At 39.1% G+C, this 17699-nt stretch overlaps 1 protein-coding gene across 8 annotated transcripts in view; it reads right to left on the bottom strand.

Annotated features, from left to right (window-relative positions):
- Positions 1 to 17699, bottom strand: part of DMXL2 (Dmx like 2) — a 158135-nt gene that overhangs the window by 10781 nt on the left and 129655 nt on the right. For 2 of the 8 annotated variants that reach the window (XM_058665854.1, XM_058665850.1), the window contains exons 26-36: positions 16702 to 16778; positions 14358 to 14488; positions 11930 to 12178; positions 10648 to 10826; positions 5793 to 5923; positions 4969 to 5054; positions 3766 to 3967; positions 2947 to 3064; positions 1029 to 1091; positions 287 to 373; positions 75 to 196 (exon numbers count right to left, since the gene is read on the bottom strand). In XM_058665854.1, coding sequence (XP_058521837.1) covers positions 75 to 196; positions 287 to 373; positions 1029 to 1091; positions 2947 to 3064; positions 3766 to 3967; positions 4969 to 5054; positions 5793 to 5923; positions 10648 to 10826; positions 11930 to 12178; positions 14358 to 14488; positions 16702 to 16778 — 1445 coding nt within the window. Of the gene's footprint in view, positions 1 to 74; positions 197 to 286; positions 374 to 1028; positions 1092 to 2939; positions 3065 to 3765; positions 4056 to 4968; positions 5055 to 5792; positions 5924 to 10647; positions 10827 to 11929; positions 12179 to 14357; positions 14489 to 16701; positions 16779 to 17699 lie in introns of those variants that run through there. The other 6 variants (XM_058665851.1, XM_058665852.1, XM_058665853.1 and 3 more) reach the window with 6 other exon arrangements.

Raw genomic sequence — 17699 nt, 5'->3', positions numbered from 1 at the left:
AAATTATGTACTTAATGGCCTAATGGAAAATTCTTGAATAAAACTTACATTCAAAATTTGACTATGAAACAAACCTTTTGGATTCTCTGTCATATTCTTCTCCAATCCATATATATGACTGACACGCCAACAGAGAAGTAACATCAAGTTCTTGAACATCATGTGTTGAAGCTAAAACAATTTCATTGCTATTTGCCTATAAAGCAAAGGTAGAGTCAATGTTTCAAGCAATTCCACTAAAAAGAGCATTCTTGATAATGTTTTTACCTTATTTATAAGCTTTTACCTTATTAACAGAAAATGCCATGATCATGTCAGACTCCTTATGAATGACCTTTGCTTTTCCTCCTGGATAGCCCAGGTCTGCTTCAACCTACAAAATACACGTCAGCTGAAGTTGTTGCAGCACGGCTGTGTACCAAGATATGTACATTCCAAAACTCTTACAAGGAAGATAAGAAGAAAACCAAGCAGCAGCAGCAAGAAAACAGGTAAGGATAATTTGCGGAGTTGAAAATTAGTATAAATTCTCTGATGCCCTGGAATCACCCCAATTAAAACGATTTCCACAAGACTAACATGTTTAAGGGTAATCTTTGATAGCAATAGCAGGGCCTCTTCTAGTTTACCGAAAGTGCACGAACAGTCTGCGGTAAGAACGGAGAGCATACAGTAAGAGGCAGAGGAGCCACAGGAGAGAGAAGGCACTGGAAAGTGCAGTGTGCGAGTCAGGAGATGCTGGCAGGACAGGAGACGAAGAGGAGGCTGTGATGGCCTGAGCTCTGCAGTGGAAGGAAGGGAAGAGGAAGAACCAGGAAGAAAAGATGAAGCAGTCACACTTGGGAGCAGACTGGGCAAATGATGGGGTGAGAATGGCAGCGGGAAGAGAGTGAAACCCCTCCCGCCGCCCTGCTCTGGCGGTCGGTTCTCTGGTTAGCCAGCTGGGAAGCCACGGTTAGTACTAGAGAGCAGAGAGTGAGCTCCTTGAACGGAGCGACTGTTCTGAACACAATCGTGTGGAACACTACCTTGATGTGGCAATCTTCTGCTACGCAGTTTTGTTTGACCTGCTCCACATGTTCTTCTACAGACTAAATACACCACACCGTCAAACACAAACACATGCATGAAACAAAATTAGAGAATGAGGCACTTGATGCTGAAATGGTCACACCGTTAAAGATGGTAAAAACTAAACTGAAATGAATCCTACAGAAAAAAACTTAACACGTCATCAAACAACTTGAAAATAGCAAATTAATGTGACCATTTTAAGACTATACTTTCAGGGGTCATTTCTATAGTTGTCATAATGTGACCATTTTAACAAACACAAACTATTTCAAAACAAAATTATATATGTCAGTTATGGCAGCTTTAAGACCTTGGAGTTGTTTGTGTCTCTACAGAGCACTGTGGGAAGCAGAAGCATACCTACTGAACAGACCCCTGTCCTGCAGGGCTGACTTCACGGCGAGTTAGAACAGCTTCTGCACCTGGGCTCGGAGAATTGGTGTCTCTTTCAATAGATATTTTATGATACAGTAGCCACTGATGATGTGGCTATTTGCATTTAGATTAAAATAAAAAATTCAGGCCACCAATTATAGTAGCTACATGTGAAGTCCTCAGTAACCATGCACATGTTCATCATCATCATAGAAAGTGTTACTGGATTGCATTGGACAAGATAGTACTTTCATTCAGCATTTCAAAATTCAAAAGAATTTATGGTAAAGTTATTTCACTCCGACTCCCAGCCAGGTACTCCTCCCCAGGAGACAATGAAAGCTCCCACCGCAGCTGAGAACAGGGTCTACCGATTTTTCACTTCCCTGTTCATGGGGCCCTCTGCTGGGAGAAAAATAGAATGCAGCCTGCACTTCCCATTCCTGAAGCACAGAAACTGGCAGAGGGCAGGGCCTAGCTGAGGAACAGAAGACGACCCTGAAGGGCAAGACAAGTGCCTAAGGGGCAGAGAAACCTGTACAGAGGCTTCCCACAACGTTGGTCTCCCTGGCATCCTACCCAAACCCACTTAACTATGTCTCCGCTTTAAGATTTCTTTATAAAATCTGATTTGCCTTTCCAGTAAAAATAGAGAAGGAGACAGAAAGATCTTCCATCAGCTGGTTTGCTTCACTTCCCAAATGACCACAATGTCTAGAACTGAGCTGACCTGAAGCCAGGAACTTCTTCTGAGTCTCCCCTGCAGGTGCAGGGTTCCAAGGCTTTGGATCATCCTTTACTGCCTTCCCAGACCACCACTGGATGGGAAGTAGAGCAACCAAGATGCGAACTGGTGACCACACGGGATCCCAGCATTTGTAAGGTGAGGACTTAACCCTTGAGCTATTGAGTCTAATCCCCAAAATATTTTTCTGATAAATTTTTAAATTTAATGTGATTCACTGAGTTCTTCAATCAAGTAGCTTTCTGTGAGTCCTAATTTACCAAATGTAAATCCATTTCTGACTATTTCGTAGAAGTTGTAGTTGGCATCATTTTAAGTGCTGCACCTGGTAGCTTGAAAGAAAGGCAAGCCACCAATAATATGTCTCTGATTTCCCTATCAAATATCATCAGTGTAAAGAGGCAGGGGGAATGATGGTACAGTGGGTTAAGCCATCATTACTTGTGACATTGCCCCCATACTGCAGTGCTGTTCAAATACTGCTGCTTTGTTTCTGATCACCTTCTTGCCATGACAGCTGGAAAGGCAGTAGCAGATGGACGTAGTTCAGCCCAGGAATGGAGTTCCCGCTATCAGGACTATACTTGGGGCCATTCAGAGTGAACCAGGAGATACCAGACCTCTTATAGTTTAGTATGCTTGGCCTACTCATGGTGTACGAAAACAAAGTTTCAACCAAAATGACAGCTTTAAAGCAAAGCAAGCACTAAATCACAAATGTTAACATTAAAAATAAGCAAAAATGTTAATACCTCACTCTGTTTTCTTTTCTTGGTGAAAATATATCTAATAAATGTCTCCTGAAGGACTTCTTGTTTAACAAGGAAGTGCCAAAGCCGTTTGACTGGAAGTGCAGAAGAATCCCGGGATCTGTTTTTAAAAAGAACATATCATATAGTTTCAGTCCTCAGAAAATATGCTGCATAGTGACATATTTCTTATAAATACCATTTTTGTCAACAACATTGAGTTCAATATGCTTTATGAATTTTAGTTTATTATTTCATCTAACAATTCTCTAACTGCACTGAGTGACAAATGAATTTCTTATTCTTTTCAAATCGCCCCTTAGGTTGCTCCTGTGGCGCACGCCGATGCCTTTGAAGCCACGGCTCAGATTGCAAGAAGCCTGCCAGGGTACCCAGCCTCGCTCTGTCATGCACAGGAGCTAGCCTCTGTATGGCCTCCTGCTTTACAAGGGGCCTAAGCAAGCAGGTGGAAGATGCAAACATCGGAACCTTTACAGGTCTACTGTTTGGCTAACAAAACTCAGTGGTCGGTACCTTGTTTACATACAATACAGATTGTTATCCAAAAACAATAACCAAAGAAAAACAAAACCTCTACAGGAGGTTCAAAAAAACACACTACAGATATTATAAAACTAATGCTTTTTGGATAGAAAATGACTTTGTATCCAGATTTCTGATTTTTTTCCTTAGAGAATCTTCTAAAAAAAGACTGTATATTAAAAGCTGTAATGTCTCAAAGGTTATCAGTATGTTTTCTTTTAACTCTTTCAAAAAGTTAAATAAGCTATATTCTCAGCAGCACTGTAAGACCTTTCTTACTTGAACGGAGTATTTTCTGGTTCTAACATGGCTTTATTTCGAAGAATAGCTGGCCCAGCTCCTCCCGAAAGGTCTGCCGGGTATGTGTTGATATAGTTAGGGGGTGGACCTTCAAAGTGATCCATTTTCTCTTGCAGGATCTGTTCCCAGTTCTCCAAGTTCTTAATCACGGCAATACCTAATGGTGATGTCACAGGCAGCTCTAAAAGGTGACAGAATTGTCATTTTACTTTCAAAGTATTGATCATCATCCACTTATTTACAAAATCCAAATTCTTATAGCCAAGATTCTGGAAATACAAATAAATTAGAAAATGTTAATCTAAGGCTATTTGGATTCTCTTTTTAGATTAGTTATTTGAAAGCAGAGTGATAAAAAGGGGAAAGTGGGAGAGATAAGTAAATAGCTATCTTCCATCCACTTGCTTGCTCCCGAAACAGCCAGGGCTGAGCCAAAGGGAAGCTAGAAGCCAAAAATTCAATTCAGGTCACTTATGTGGATGCTTTGGACCCAAGCACAGTGGGCCACCTTGCCCTGCCCTCTCTGCCATAGGGACAGGGAGCTGATTAGAAGCTAAGAGCCAGGACTCGAATGGACGCTTTGATATGGGATGCCAGTGTCCCAAGTAATGGCTTAGCCTCTGGAGCTACACACTGCCCTTATTTGAATTCTTAATGCTTTCAACAGAAAAGGCTAACACTCTAAAATGAATGGAGACATGCCTAGTTGCCCCTGTCTGGTTTACTGTTCTTTTATTTGATGATTTTTCCTTTTCAATGTAGGAGGGTTAAGTACAGGGCAGAAGGGAGGCTCCCATCCCACCGAACAGCCCAGTCGTAGCACTAGCAGGAGGAGTCAGGGAAGCCTGCATGTACCACCGTCCAGGTCTCCCACGAAGTGGCAGGAAACCAACTACACTGCCACTGCCTCAGAGCTGGAGCCAGGATCCAAGGCCAGGCACTCTGAGGTGAGAGGTGCAATGTCTTAACAGGTGTCTGAACTGCTAGACTGCCCCCTCAGTCCTTTACACAGTGATTCCAGCTCTGAACCAAAACCACAGATTAAAACGCAAAGTAAAACTTCAAAAGTCTTCAAAGTAGTATTGTTAGAACTATCACATGACCTTTTGTACAGGTAATATAAAGAGAAAGCTGACAGTGATGTTATATTTAATAACATTAATTATCAAATTCCAAACTCACCAGAGAATTCTAGTCCAGCAATGGGGAAGAAATTCTTGACATTGTGAAGTACTAGTTTAACCATTGTCAGATGCAGGAGAGCCCAGCTGGTCAGGGAGGACAAAACCCAAAACATTATCAAACATAATCCTGACAGGAGCAATAACACTTCCCATCAATTGTCCAGTCCATCTACAACCTAGAACAAAAGCTGCTGCTGTCTTCTACAACATCAAAGTGGCATCTTTACAGTCTTTGAAACTAAACATGCAGTTATGTGCTACATTTGGAATATCTGAAACCTACCTTGGTGATCATGTGGAAACTAACAGCATGTCAATAAATGATATATTATTCTAATATCAATAAATTCATTTTCCTTATGAAAAAAAGTGTATGTTTTCAATCTGTTTAAAAGCTATTCCTTGAAACTGGATGTGAGGAAAAATAACTGTTTTTGAGAAATTTATCTCAAAGGTGCAGAATTCCTAACTCGAACATTTAAGTCACCTTGTACATAAGTTCATGATAATGTTGCTGAAAATTACTAACATCACTGGAGCAGTGGCCTAACAGGAAAATCCTGTGCTTGTGGTGCCAGCATCTCCTAAGAGCACTGGTTCATCTCCAGCTGCTCCACTTACCATCCAGCTCTCTGCTTACTGCCAAAGAAGGCAGCAGAGGAAAGCCCAAGGCCTTGGGCCCTGCACCCATGCTGGGGAGTAAACCAGAGGATGCAAGATCTCTCCTCTGTAAATCTTAATTTCAAATAAAAATAAATATCTCTTTTAAAAAGATTAGTAACATCCAGCTTTTTATAAATATAAAAGAAAAGCTTTATTTACCTGTAGGAGTTGGGATCTTGGTGCTCCTGAATTTGTGTATCTGAAAAAAAAGCATCCTCATCTTCTTCATCACTGTGAACACTTTCATCAGAGTCGTAGATCACACCACTGTCAGACAAAGGTAGAAAGGGCTGCAATGAAACAAAGTTTTTAAATGTTATTTTATAAACATAAAATACATAACTGATATGCTATGTACTATGTAGTAGTTATATAAGTTTTTTTAATACATAACTTTTGTCTAACTTAGAAAATGTTCTTTTGTACATGCCAGTAGGCCTGAAAGTCGAGATATCCAGGGAAAATCCAGATTCAATTAAATAACTGAATATACCTAGATACACGTAAACAGGTATTTTCAAAATTATTTTTCTTCTTACAAGCAATAAAATGTTGGAAAGGTCTAAAGAAAAAGATTAAAATACCAACAAAACTACAGAAACTCAGAACTACAGTGAAGGATATTACAAACCCTATATAAGGGGCTAAAATATATTCGAAATAATTATGTTCCAAGATAATTTATGTAGTCTTAAAGTAATGGCAATAAAAGACCCCACTGGGATTTTCCTTTTATGAAATCTGGTCATGATTCTCAAGTTCACACAGAAGGAAAAAAAACACAAGCAAGCAGTTAAGAAATCATTTTAAACAAAAAATACCATTTTAAGATTTATTCATTTTTATTGAAAAATTGAGATACACAGAGAAGAGGAGAGACAGAGATGAAGATCTTCTGATTACTGATTCATTCTCCAAGTGACCACAACAGCCAAAGCTGACCCAATCCAAAGCTAAGAACCAGGAGCTTCTTCTGGGTCTCCCACGGGAGTACAGGATCCCAAGGCTGTGGGTCATCCTTGACTGCTTTCCCAGGCCAGAAGCCAGGAGCTGGATGGGAAGTGGGACTGTCGAGATTAGAACAGGCACCCATATGGGATCCCGGCACATGCAAGGTGTGGACTTCAGCCACTCGGCTACTGCACGGGGTTCCCCCAAAAAATACCATTTTAGTGAATATCAAACTGAAAAATAAAGGCTATCAGCTGATTTGTGCAAAAATATAGACCAACTGTATAAGTACAAGAACTGTGTCCAAAGGGGAGAAAAACTGATGACAAGGTTAACGTTTTAAGTCAGCACAGGTAAAGGGAGGGTTTTCTAACAAATGATGCTAAAACATCCACTTAGCTGTGTATGGGGACAGGAGATAGAGATGGAGCCGGTTCCTTACTTTATTCTAAGTAAATCAGAGAATTAAGCTAGAGAGGAAAAGGAAGAAGAGAGGTAAGTGGAAACAGAGGAGGAGGAGAATAAAATAATGATAAATGGAAAAGATTTTATTATATTCATTAAAATGTTATAAGTAAGGAAGAGAACTATTTTTAGACAAACGTTTAAGAAATTCTGTATACCAAACAGCATCATAAACAAAAGCAAACTTTGTGCCCAAAATAAATAACCTTAATAAATAACTCACAAAAAATAAGACAAAAACATTTCAGTCCCAAGATAGTTCACTTAAGAGTATGAGAAGGTTTATCAAGGTGGAAAGTAAAATAGAACTGTACATTAAAATTATACAATAGGAAATAAAATGATTTAAGCCAAGTAACAAAAATTTTAAAAGTACTTAATGCTAATGAATGTGAGGCAAAATATACTCTTACTATTCTTGAGAGTATAAATTAGCAATCTGTGTATACATTTTGACCCATTAACCACTGCCAGGCAAGTGATTAAGCGATTAAATAAACTGACATGTTCATCAAAACCAAACAGCTACGTGGCCCTCGGACAGGATGCCATAGAGAAACAACGACCAGCCCAAGTAAGAATGTGCCCCTCCACCACTCACCTGTGGCTTCTCAGTCTTTCCCACAAAAAGAATCCAAGGTCCCTGGACACATGGCTGATGCCAGACTTGAGCAGTAAATATGATACACTAATTAATCTATAATAATTTATCCTAGAAAGCAAGAAAACTCAAAAACTGGTAGAAGAGCCTCAAGAAGACATGGGAGCCAGTTGGAAGGAGTCGTCACAGGCCAAGACTGACAATGTAAGCAACCAAAGAGTAACCACAGTGGACTGAAACACCCAAGATAGGTCTCAATCCATGTGATCAAAGTGATGTTAGAGCAAAACAAAATGCCCTGTCCTCCCTTGAAGGATTCTGGAGAAGCATATCAGTTTGAAAATGGACACATAGAAGCAGGAACAAAAGTATCCATCTGGTCTTTTCTAATTAAAATATATCCAAGGTCATCAAATAGCTTGATCAGAGGTGTGTTCTAACAAATAAGTGAACAATGAATGACAGAATTGCATTAATAGATTATCAACCAACAAATTCTCTGGGAAGGAGCCAGAAAAGGTGTTAAGTTTAAAAACAAAAACAAAAAGAGATGGGAGGTGGAACTTTTAGATTAAAATAGTCTTAACACCTAACAACCAACCCTTATTTTGAATCCCAATCAAACACACCAGCAATACAAGAACTTCTAAGAGCCAAGTGGGAAAATGGGAGCACTGAATGCCCATCCGCTGGTTCATTTTCCAAATGCCAGCAACGGCCAGAACTAGATGGGTCAGAAGCCAGGAACGCTGGAAGAGTCTCCCAACTGGGTGGTAAAGGCCCAACTACTTGAGGCCCTGCTACCTTCCCAGGGTGTGCATTAACAAGGAGTTGGATTGGAGGTGGAGCTGGGACTCAAACTCAAGCACTCTGATATGGAATGTGGGTTCCCAAGCTGTGTCTTACCTGCCACAAACATCCACCCCATTACAAGTTTTTGGAGATGACAGCGGTGAATTGTTAATGGCATGAGAAATGGCTTACATTATATTGTTAACTGGAAAAAGCAAATATAAAACTAAACACACATATCCAATTATATGTAATATTTTTAAATCGGAGCAAAAAAACCTAAATCAAAGTGCTAACAGTTATCTTTGGATAGGTGAGTATTATTTTCTTTATACTGCTTGTGTTTTCCAACTTTTCAAAACTTTATATAAATCACGGGAAAGTATTTGAAAAAGAAAAACTAAGTTGGCACAATACTGATTTCACATGTTGAAGCTAACATTCACATTAATGTTGCAATGAAATTTCAAAATGGCAGACAAAAAAATTTTAAGTTGGAAACATAGGCAGGGGAATAGTGATACATAGCAAGTTAAGCCACAGTCTGCCTCACCAGCATTCCATAAGGGTGCCAGCTCAAGTCCCAGCTGGTCCACTTCCAATCCAGCTCCCTACTAATTCACCTGGGAAAGCATGAGCATGATGGCTGAAGTGCTTGGACCCCACACCCACATGGGATGAAGCTCATGATTCCTGGCTTCTGCAGCCATCTGGAGAGTGAACCAGTAGATGGAAACTCTCTGTCTCTCCTTCTGTCTCCTGCAACTCTGCCTTTCAAATAAATAAGATAAAATCTTAAAAAAAAAAAAAAAAAGTAAGCCTGGGAGCTACCATATGCAGTTCTGCCCTAATTAACAGTGGTTCTGAGAAAAGTATCCTTAGGCAATCTCTCTTTTGTGGAAATATAATATAGCATATTTAAAGTGACATGGCTACAATGGCACCAGGAAATACAATCATATGGGACCATCATCATATATGTGGTCTAATGTTGATGGAAACATCATTTCTTGGCCCAAGAACCCTTCAAAAAGTTCAAGGAGAATGGAATTAGAAAGGTAAACCTATTTTTACACAAAAAAAGAAACTGCAATTTCTGCAGTATTTTCTCATCATATACATTTCCATGAATTGTTTGATGCCTTCAATTTCTTAACTTATTACTTTGTGGGCTTATTAACCTGATAGAATTAAATGCAAATTATGAGTAGACTCAAGGGAAAACCTGGAATGATCCTGGAAGTATAAACTGGAATCCCAAGACAGAGTGTAAGCCCAGGAATTTGCACTCACAAACTGCCTACTCAGCAGTCCTCAAACCTGAGCTTATCTCAGTGATGCCAGCAGGCCTGGGTGAAGCGTAGTTGGTCCTCACCTGCGACTGGTGAGGGAGGAGCCAAGATTGTGCACTTCTTACACAGCTCAGGAGATGCTGCTGCTGCTGGTGCTGAGAACCACTGCACAATCAACCAAAGTTTACAGATGGCATTACAAAACCTCAGACTCTTCCTTGTAAGACTTTTAAAACCAGTGTGGAATCAGTGCCTCAGGAACTGTAAGATGAGATCCATATAAAAGCTTTATAATGAGAAGACTTGATAGGAGAAGTATCTCCATTCTGGCAAGGGGACCACAGTGTCAATGTGTGTGAAAAGGGAGCAGTTTCAGGAAGGAGAGTGATGAGCTCAAGAAAGCAAAATGCAGAACACAAGTAGCATGCGCCCAGCTTGCCAGAGGACGAGCTCTAAAGGACGCAGTCAGCATGAGTTCTCTGATCCTCAGAGTAGTTTGCTGGCCTCTGAGTAGACAGAATGTCATGGGGTCTCATCACATTTGATAAAGCACACCAAATATCTATCCATCTCCAGCTTTAATTCCACAGGGACCACAAAGACCACTGTAATCAGAAGGCAGGAGTCTGGACAGCAGACTTCAGTATCTCAGACACTTTAAAAAAAATAAGGTAGTTATCACGTGTTAATCATCTGAATTCTGGCTTATACTTACTTCCTGTAGGATTTTCATTTGTCTCATCTATTATCAAGCTTCTGACCAACACTGAATTTATTGTGACTATTCAGTTTCTGGACTTAGACAATAAGTTTTCTAACCTCTGATGATTCAACCCATCAGCACTCTGTGATACATACAGAGTTAATACGAAAGAGACACTTTAGTGAAGCCTACATTTCTCACATCCCTTACCTTTGCCACAAAATAATCCCACATACTAAGTTCAGGAGGAATAAACTTTTCTTTATATGATGGTCTTTCTGCTGGTACTGGTGGTGGAGTGGCATCTTTCACAGGCCTTCCAGGGACCAGCATCCGCATGTTAAATCTCCTCCGGTGTTTGTCTATGTCTTCAGAAGGAACAGGAGGTGCTGAATAAAAAAACAGAGGCACTGACTTCCCATTACTTAACCATGGCTCCTGGTCCCAGATATCTGCATGGCGTGATTCTTAGCTTCAAGGGGCTCAAAATGCCATCTTATCAGAGATGTATCTTCTGACCACTCTGACTAAACTGGTCCCAGTCCCATTCCCTCAGGACTGTTTTGTCACTCTCTGTTTTATGCTTACCATAATTCCTATCCTATCTGACACAGTACACATCAATTTGTTTACTGTATATCTTTTTTTAAAAAAGAAAAGGACTTACTTCTACTGGAAAAAGCAGAGTTACAAAGAGAGAGACAGATAGTATGTGTGTCCTCCACATGCTGGTTCACTCCCCAAAGGGCCAAAATGGCCAGAGCTGGGTTGGTCTGAAGCCAGGAGCATCTTACAGGTCTTCCATGTGAATGCAGGGCCCAAGAACTTGGGACAGCCTATGCTGCTTTTAAGCTGGGAGCTGGACTAGAAGTGGAACATCCCCAACCAACTGATGCCCCATGGGATGCTAGCACTGCAGGTGAAGGCTTAACCTACAACGTCCCGGCGCCAGTCCCCTGTTTGCTGGATGTCATGAAGTTACTGTTGTTTTGTTCATTCCCATTCCTCCAATGCCTAAAACACTGCTTAGTATGTGGTAGGTGTTAAGTTAAAAATGTGGACACGAATAGATATTTAAAGAATTTAAACATGGGTAACTTCACGGACAGAATTACTGTAAACAAAAATAGCAGAAAATTCAGTGGGAGCCTGTGACTTAACCTGGCTGCTTTAACTGACACAGGAACCCATCCCATGATTCCCATCGCCTCCTGCCTGCAGAGTGTCTCCTCACTTACCTTCTCCTTTCCCCTAGTTTTTACCCTCTTCAAACATGTCTGCTTTATCAACTTCAAATGTGCTGCTTCCATTAAAAAAAAGTAACACTGTATTTTTACCCTAGTATGAATTAATTTACTCAATATCCTAGAAAGAATGATTATATTTCAAACACCACTGATTTTCAAAATAAAATTTAACAAATGAAAAAATCTTCTTTAACACTGAGAATTATTCACATTTGTCTACAGTACTGGTGTCAAACTCCTCTTACCTGAAATATTTTCTGATTGTCTTCGAGGTTTCACAACAAGTTTCACGCCCCCTCCAAACACTGCAGCCCACATTCGATTATTTAATGGGTGGGCTGCAAGTCGAAACAACTCATTGGAAGAATTTGTGGCAAGAGCATGTATCAATAAACTCAAGTAAACAGCAACAACAGCTTCACACAACAAAATATTCAATTTTGGCTGGTCTTCATCTTGAGCTGAACTCAGGAGATTAATAAGTGAGCTCACACCTGCACAGGCAAACAACATATGTCAGCATAAAAGCCCAGAAGGAAAAAAAATCAGACCTAGCCATTCTTAAAAAGCATGCATGTATTTCCTGTAGAAGGAAGATTTCCACAATCTGAGTAACAAAATAATGATAAGATGAATTCTAACTTACAGAACAAGAACTCATTAGTTGATAATAATAAATCATTAAATATGAAAGAAGCAAAAGCATTTTCTTATAATGGGATTTCAATTAGTAAACTGAAGGAATGATAGAAAAATTATCACCTGCTAACCACATAGTGATACCTAGGTTTGGGCAGGAATCACCCCTGGTCACTAAACTCCTAGAAGATGTTGTTAATTTATTTCACAAACTGGGAGACAGAGTGCTTACCTGCAAGTTCACTCCCAACTCTCTGCAGCAGCCAGCAGCAGTCCAGACCCCACGAACTAAGCCCAGGTCCCCAGTGGGTGGTACGTACCCAACTACTTGAGCCATCACCACTCTTTCCCAGAACTGGAAATAGCAGCAAGCTGGAGTTCACCAGAAGTGGGCATTAAACCCAAGTCCATCCTCATAGACAGGCATCCTAACAACTGGATCACTCATCCCTGAAGGCTAAAATTTGATATTTTATAGTCTCAAATTGTATATTTAAAAGATATTGATTAGGGCCCGACGGCGTGGCCTAGCAGCTAAAGTCCTCGCCTTGAACGCCCCGGGATCCCATATGGGCGCCGGTTCTAATCCTGGCAGCTCCACTTCCCATCCAGCTCCCTGCTTGTGGCCTGGGAAAGCAGTCGAGGATGGCCCAATGCATTGGGACCCTGCACCCGCATGGGAGACCCAGAAGAGGTTCCTGGTTCCCAGCATTGCGTTGGCGTGCACCGGCCGTTGCGGCTCACTTGGGGAGTGAAACATGGGACGGAAGGTCTTCCTCTCTGTCTCTCCTCCTCTGTGTATATCTGACTTTGTAATGAAAATAAATAAATCTTAAAAAAAAAAGATATTGATTAGTTACAAAGGGAAAAAAATATTAACTGTACCTGGCAGAATCCCCTTACCAAATGATCAAAATTAATAGTGTAAGTACTAACATTAAGTACCACATCTTTATTGTGAAATTCCTGACAAAAATAACCTGCTGCATCTAATATTTAGGGAAAAATCAGAAAAGACACAACTGAGAGACATTCTATAAAAAAAAGAAAGCACTCTTCAAAAGTGTCAGTCATGAAGGAAAAAAAAGGAAAATTTTACTCCCTAATGGAGAAGACTATTAAGACATTACAAGTAATTTGTACACAGACTGAAAGGGTGTTGGTAGAACAACTGGAAAAAATTTGGTAAGATCTATATATAAGAGAATTATGTATTAATTAAAATATTGATGTATTAAATCTGGCAACTATGCTACATTAAGTAAGAGGATGCTTTGGTTAGGAAATAAAAGCATTTTCATGGAAAAGTATATCACTCTGCAACTTACTCTCAAATATTTCAAAAGAAACACAATACACCCTCACATACACACATCAAATGGGAGAGAGAAAGGATAAATGATAAAGTATGATAAAAATATTACCATTTGGGAACTCTGGATAAAGATTATATTTTAAAAATCTGTACCACCTTTGCAAGCTTGGAATTATTTCAAAATGAGACAAAATGAGAGCAATATGTTTCAAAAAGCCAAGGTGAAATTAATCTTAAGTACATCCTTAGGGCACTGAATAGAAGTGGCTTACAATAATTCAGAAAATCAGAAATAGAGCTCAAGAGGTAAAGAGTAGGACAAACTTCTGCTCACTGCTGCCCTGATCTGTAAGTTTACACTCTTGGGAGCCACTGTATTCTCTCTCATGATTTTGTGAAAACGCATCTGTGAGCTTGCTTTCTAAGATAATTCAGAATGTCTACGGCTATGGCAGATCAAGTGCTTCCCTGATGTAAGATGATGTTCAGACCTTCCTCTAGATGCTGGTCAACAGAACAAACGTTTGAAGCCTTCACTGTGTCTCCAAACAGCATCAAAGCAAACATGAAAGGGGCTGCTCAGCAAGTCCACAAGAATATATTCAGGAAAACTAATCAGCAGGCTCTTAAAAAGGAACTGTCAAGTAAAAGATTGGAATTGAAAAAAAAATAAATTGAATAAACCACATGACCAATCCAACAAAACCACAAATTCTCACCAGGCCATTGAGCAGGGGATGAATTTGGTGTTGCGTGTTCTTCTATGCTTTCTGTTCTTAGTCTTCGACGATCACTTAAGAGAAGTCCTTGATAAGCCATTCCCGTAAACTGATTTCCTTCCGTCTGACTGCTAAAATAAACAGGCTCAATTACTTACCAACTTCAGAGGCAATAACCAATGGTACCTGATCCATATGATTTGCTTTTGACAATCATTAATAAGAAATGCCAAAATTCTTAACAGTGAACTCACTATTCTAAAAAAAAAAGTTTATCTTAGAAAGCTGCACTTAATTACAAATGCTTATTGATCCTTTTCAAAAACAAAAGATTAATTTCACTATGTTTGGGAGATAACCTTTAGTTATTTAAAAACCTTTTCTGGGTGTAACTTCTTCAAATCTTTTCTATCCTCTGCATGCTTTTTTAAGTTCAAAGTAAGGAGATTGCTGTTGGTTTATGACATAGGAGACAACATTTCAAGTTACTAGTCTGCTGCATTTTGTAGTTCTGCACAGTTGCGTAAACTTAATCCTGAAATATGAACTAAAAGCTAAAGAATTGTATTTTAGAATTTCCTAAACTTAAAGCAGAATGTTCTCAAATATTCCCTGTTCATAATGATTCTCCTTGTGGAACTGGAAAAAATACAAAAACAGAAAGTAAAGGTGAGTTACAATTAGGAAGATAAATGGTAACCTAAATATGGGATATTATGTATTAAAAACAATATATCCAAATTCTCATTTGGTGCCATTTTAACCAGTGACTGATATCAAACAAATTACCTTTGATCATTTAGAGGACCTTGCCAACTCAAACTTTTTTTCTTTAACTACATTTTTAAATGTTTGGAAATTTTTAGACACACATAATTAGGGCAGAATCAACATACAATCCATTTTGAGAGCGTTAACCCCCTAAGCTGGTATCAAAAGTTTGTACATTTGCTACATTTGTAAGAAAATGCTAGATATACATATAATAACAATTTCTCACAAATTTATTTCCATTATAAACTTTTCATTTGCTAATATAATCAGTTTATCTAAATCTGGATTATCTTTTCAACAAGTTATTAAGTTTCTTAGTACTCACACCAGTAAGTATATACCAAAAATGTAACTGGACACTTTTAGAAAAACCTAAAACACTACATTTAGTTACATTGCTTCCTCAAAACTCTTACATTATATATAAATGGATAAGTAAAATTCACCTTAATAATTCAGTTTTAGGAATCTATGAGGGTACTTCAGAAAGTGTGCAGGAATGAAACTTGGCAGGGAGTGGATGAGGGTACGGTAGCTTAGTTAGCTAAGCTCCACTTCCAATCCAGCTCCCAGCTTGTGGCCTGGGAAAACAATGGAGGATGGCCCACCTGCACCCATGTGGGAGACCCAGCTCCTAGCTCCTGGCTTTGGATCAGCTCAGCTGCAGCCACTGCAGCCATTTGGGGAGTAAACCAATGGATAGAATATCTATCTCTCCTCCTCTCTGTAACTCTACCTTTCCAATAAAATAAATAAATATTTTTTAAAGAGAAACTTTAGGGTGAGCATTTGGCACAGGGGTAGGAAACCACTTGGTATGTCTCCATCCCATACTGGAGTACCTGGTCCAAATATGAGCTCTAATCAAGATTCTAGCTTCCTGCTGATATGCAACCTGGGGGGCAGCTGGTGATGGCTCAGGTAGCCGACTTCCTACCATCACATGGGAGGCCTGGAGTAAGCCCAGCTCCAGGGCACTTGGGGAGTAAACCAAAAGAAACTTAAGTCTCTCTCCCCTCTAAAACATATTTTAGAAAATTTGTCACTTTCTCTAGCTGCAAAAGAATTTCAACTTCTAGTTTCATCATAATATGCATTTCCATGTGCTTTCTGACCAGTTCTCAATGCACAGATTACACATTTTTTTTTGCCCAAATTTAGTCCACGAACTTTTTGAAGTCCTCACATGCTTTTCACATTTTTCAAAAGTATTTTTTCCTTTGAAGTGAAAACTAGTTAAGTAAACAGAAGTTAATCCAATGCAGAAGAAATAGTCCCAAGGAATAATTGTGAACTTTCATATTAAATAATTTGACAGTACCCACTTCTTAAAAATGAGCAACGATGGTAATGAGCATCATTTACTCCTTGTCATTTTCTGTATTTCTCTCTTGGCAACAACTAGCCAACTAATAACTATTTTATTTCTGATTTTACCTTTCCTACTGAAATAAACATAGCAGTCATATTTGGGGGGTTTCATTGAACTAGGAAATAGAAATCTAATGAAACTCTGGACAATTTAATGTTGCTGTATTATTACTGTTTGGGGTGATTTTTTTTTTTTTACCTGTAGCTATGACTGTCACATAATGCTTGGTAAATTGATGCAGAGAGTGATGCTGCTAGTGAATGAAGTGTGTGCACCTAAAACCAAAACAGCCACAATTACATTTTATACTAACATATCTACACAATAGTCATATCTTAAGAATCAGAAAACACCCAGGAAACTAGCAATATCATAAATAAAGAAGATTCAATCTAAATAATACTACTAACTCTGCTTTAAGTCTTCTAAGATTGCTCTCACTGACTTTTCTTCGCATGCTCACTGGAAAGCTCACTATCCAGACACAACTTTTTAAAATGATCACCTACTCTGAGCCTGTCATTTACCAGGCTCTGAGCAACATAGTGACGGTACTGGGATTTGTCCTGGTTACCAACTATCAGCTTAAATACCAATACGGAACAAAAAAAGACCAAAGTAAGTACCAAGATTTCTAAAGTTTTTATTTCAGTTTGTCTTATGACAGTTGAGCTTATCAGTAAAAAATGAATTAAACCTGTTTAGTAAATGTATCAATCACTGTGTGAAATGGCTGATTTTCCAGTAAGCAAATAATTTGTTTAGCATTCATATGTAGGGCATAGCCTTCGAATTTTTCACCTAAAAGTTTTTAAAACTATCCTTGTCAGTAAATCACACCCTGAAATGCTAGGTTAAATCAATGGGAAGTAGAAACAGCTTCATACTCTTTAAAAGCTTTTTCCAAATTTCAAGGAACTGGAAGCATATACCTAGAATTTAAATGCACTCATCCCTTTTCTACATGTCCATATTCATCGAATAATTTAAGTAATCTCTGCTAACACAGCGAAACTGTTTAGAGAACTGACTGGAAAGCTCTAATAGGTCCATATGACTAGAAAATCATAGTTCTTCAGAAGCACACCTGTCAAATCAGAGGAGGTAAATTAGAAGATTGGGGATCTGAAGTGTACTTCAGCCACAGGAAATGCAAAAGGCATCACACAAACTTAGGCTGGCACAGTGAAGTCTGA

This window comes from Ochotona princeps, chromosome 6 (assembly GCF_030435755.1).
Source record: "Ochotona princeps isolate mOchPri1 chromosome 6, mOchPri1.hap1, whole genome shotgun sequence".
Classification (NCBI taxonomy): Eukaryota; Metazoa; Chordata; class Mammalia; order Lagomorpha; family Ochotonidae; genus Ochotona; species Ochotona princeps.
Note: the sequence above shows the minus strand (reverse complement) of the source record. Positions and strands in the feature narration are given on the sequence as shown.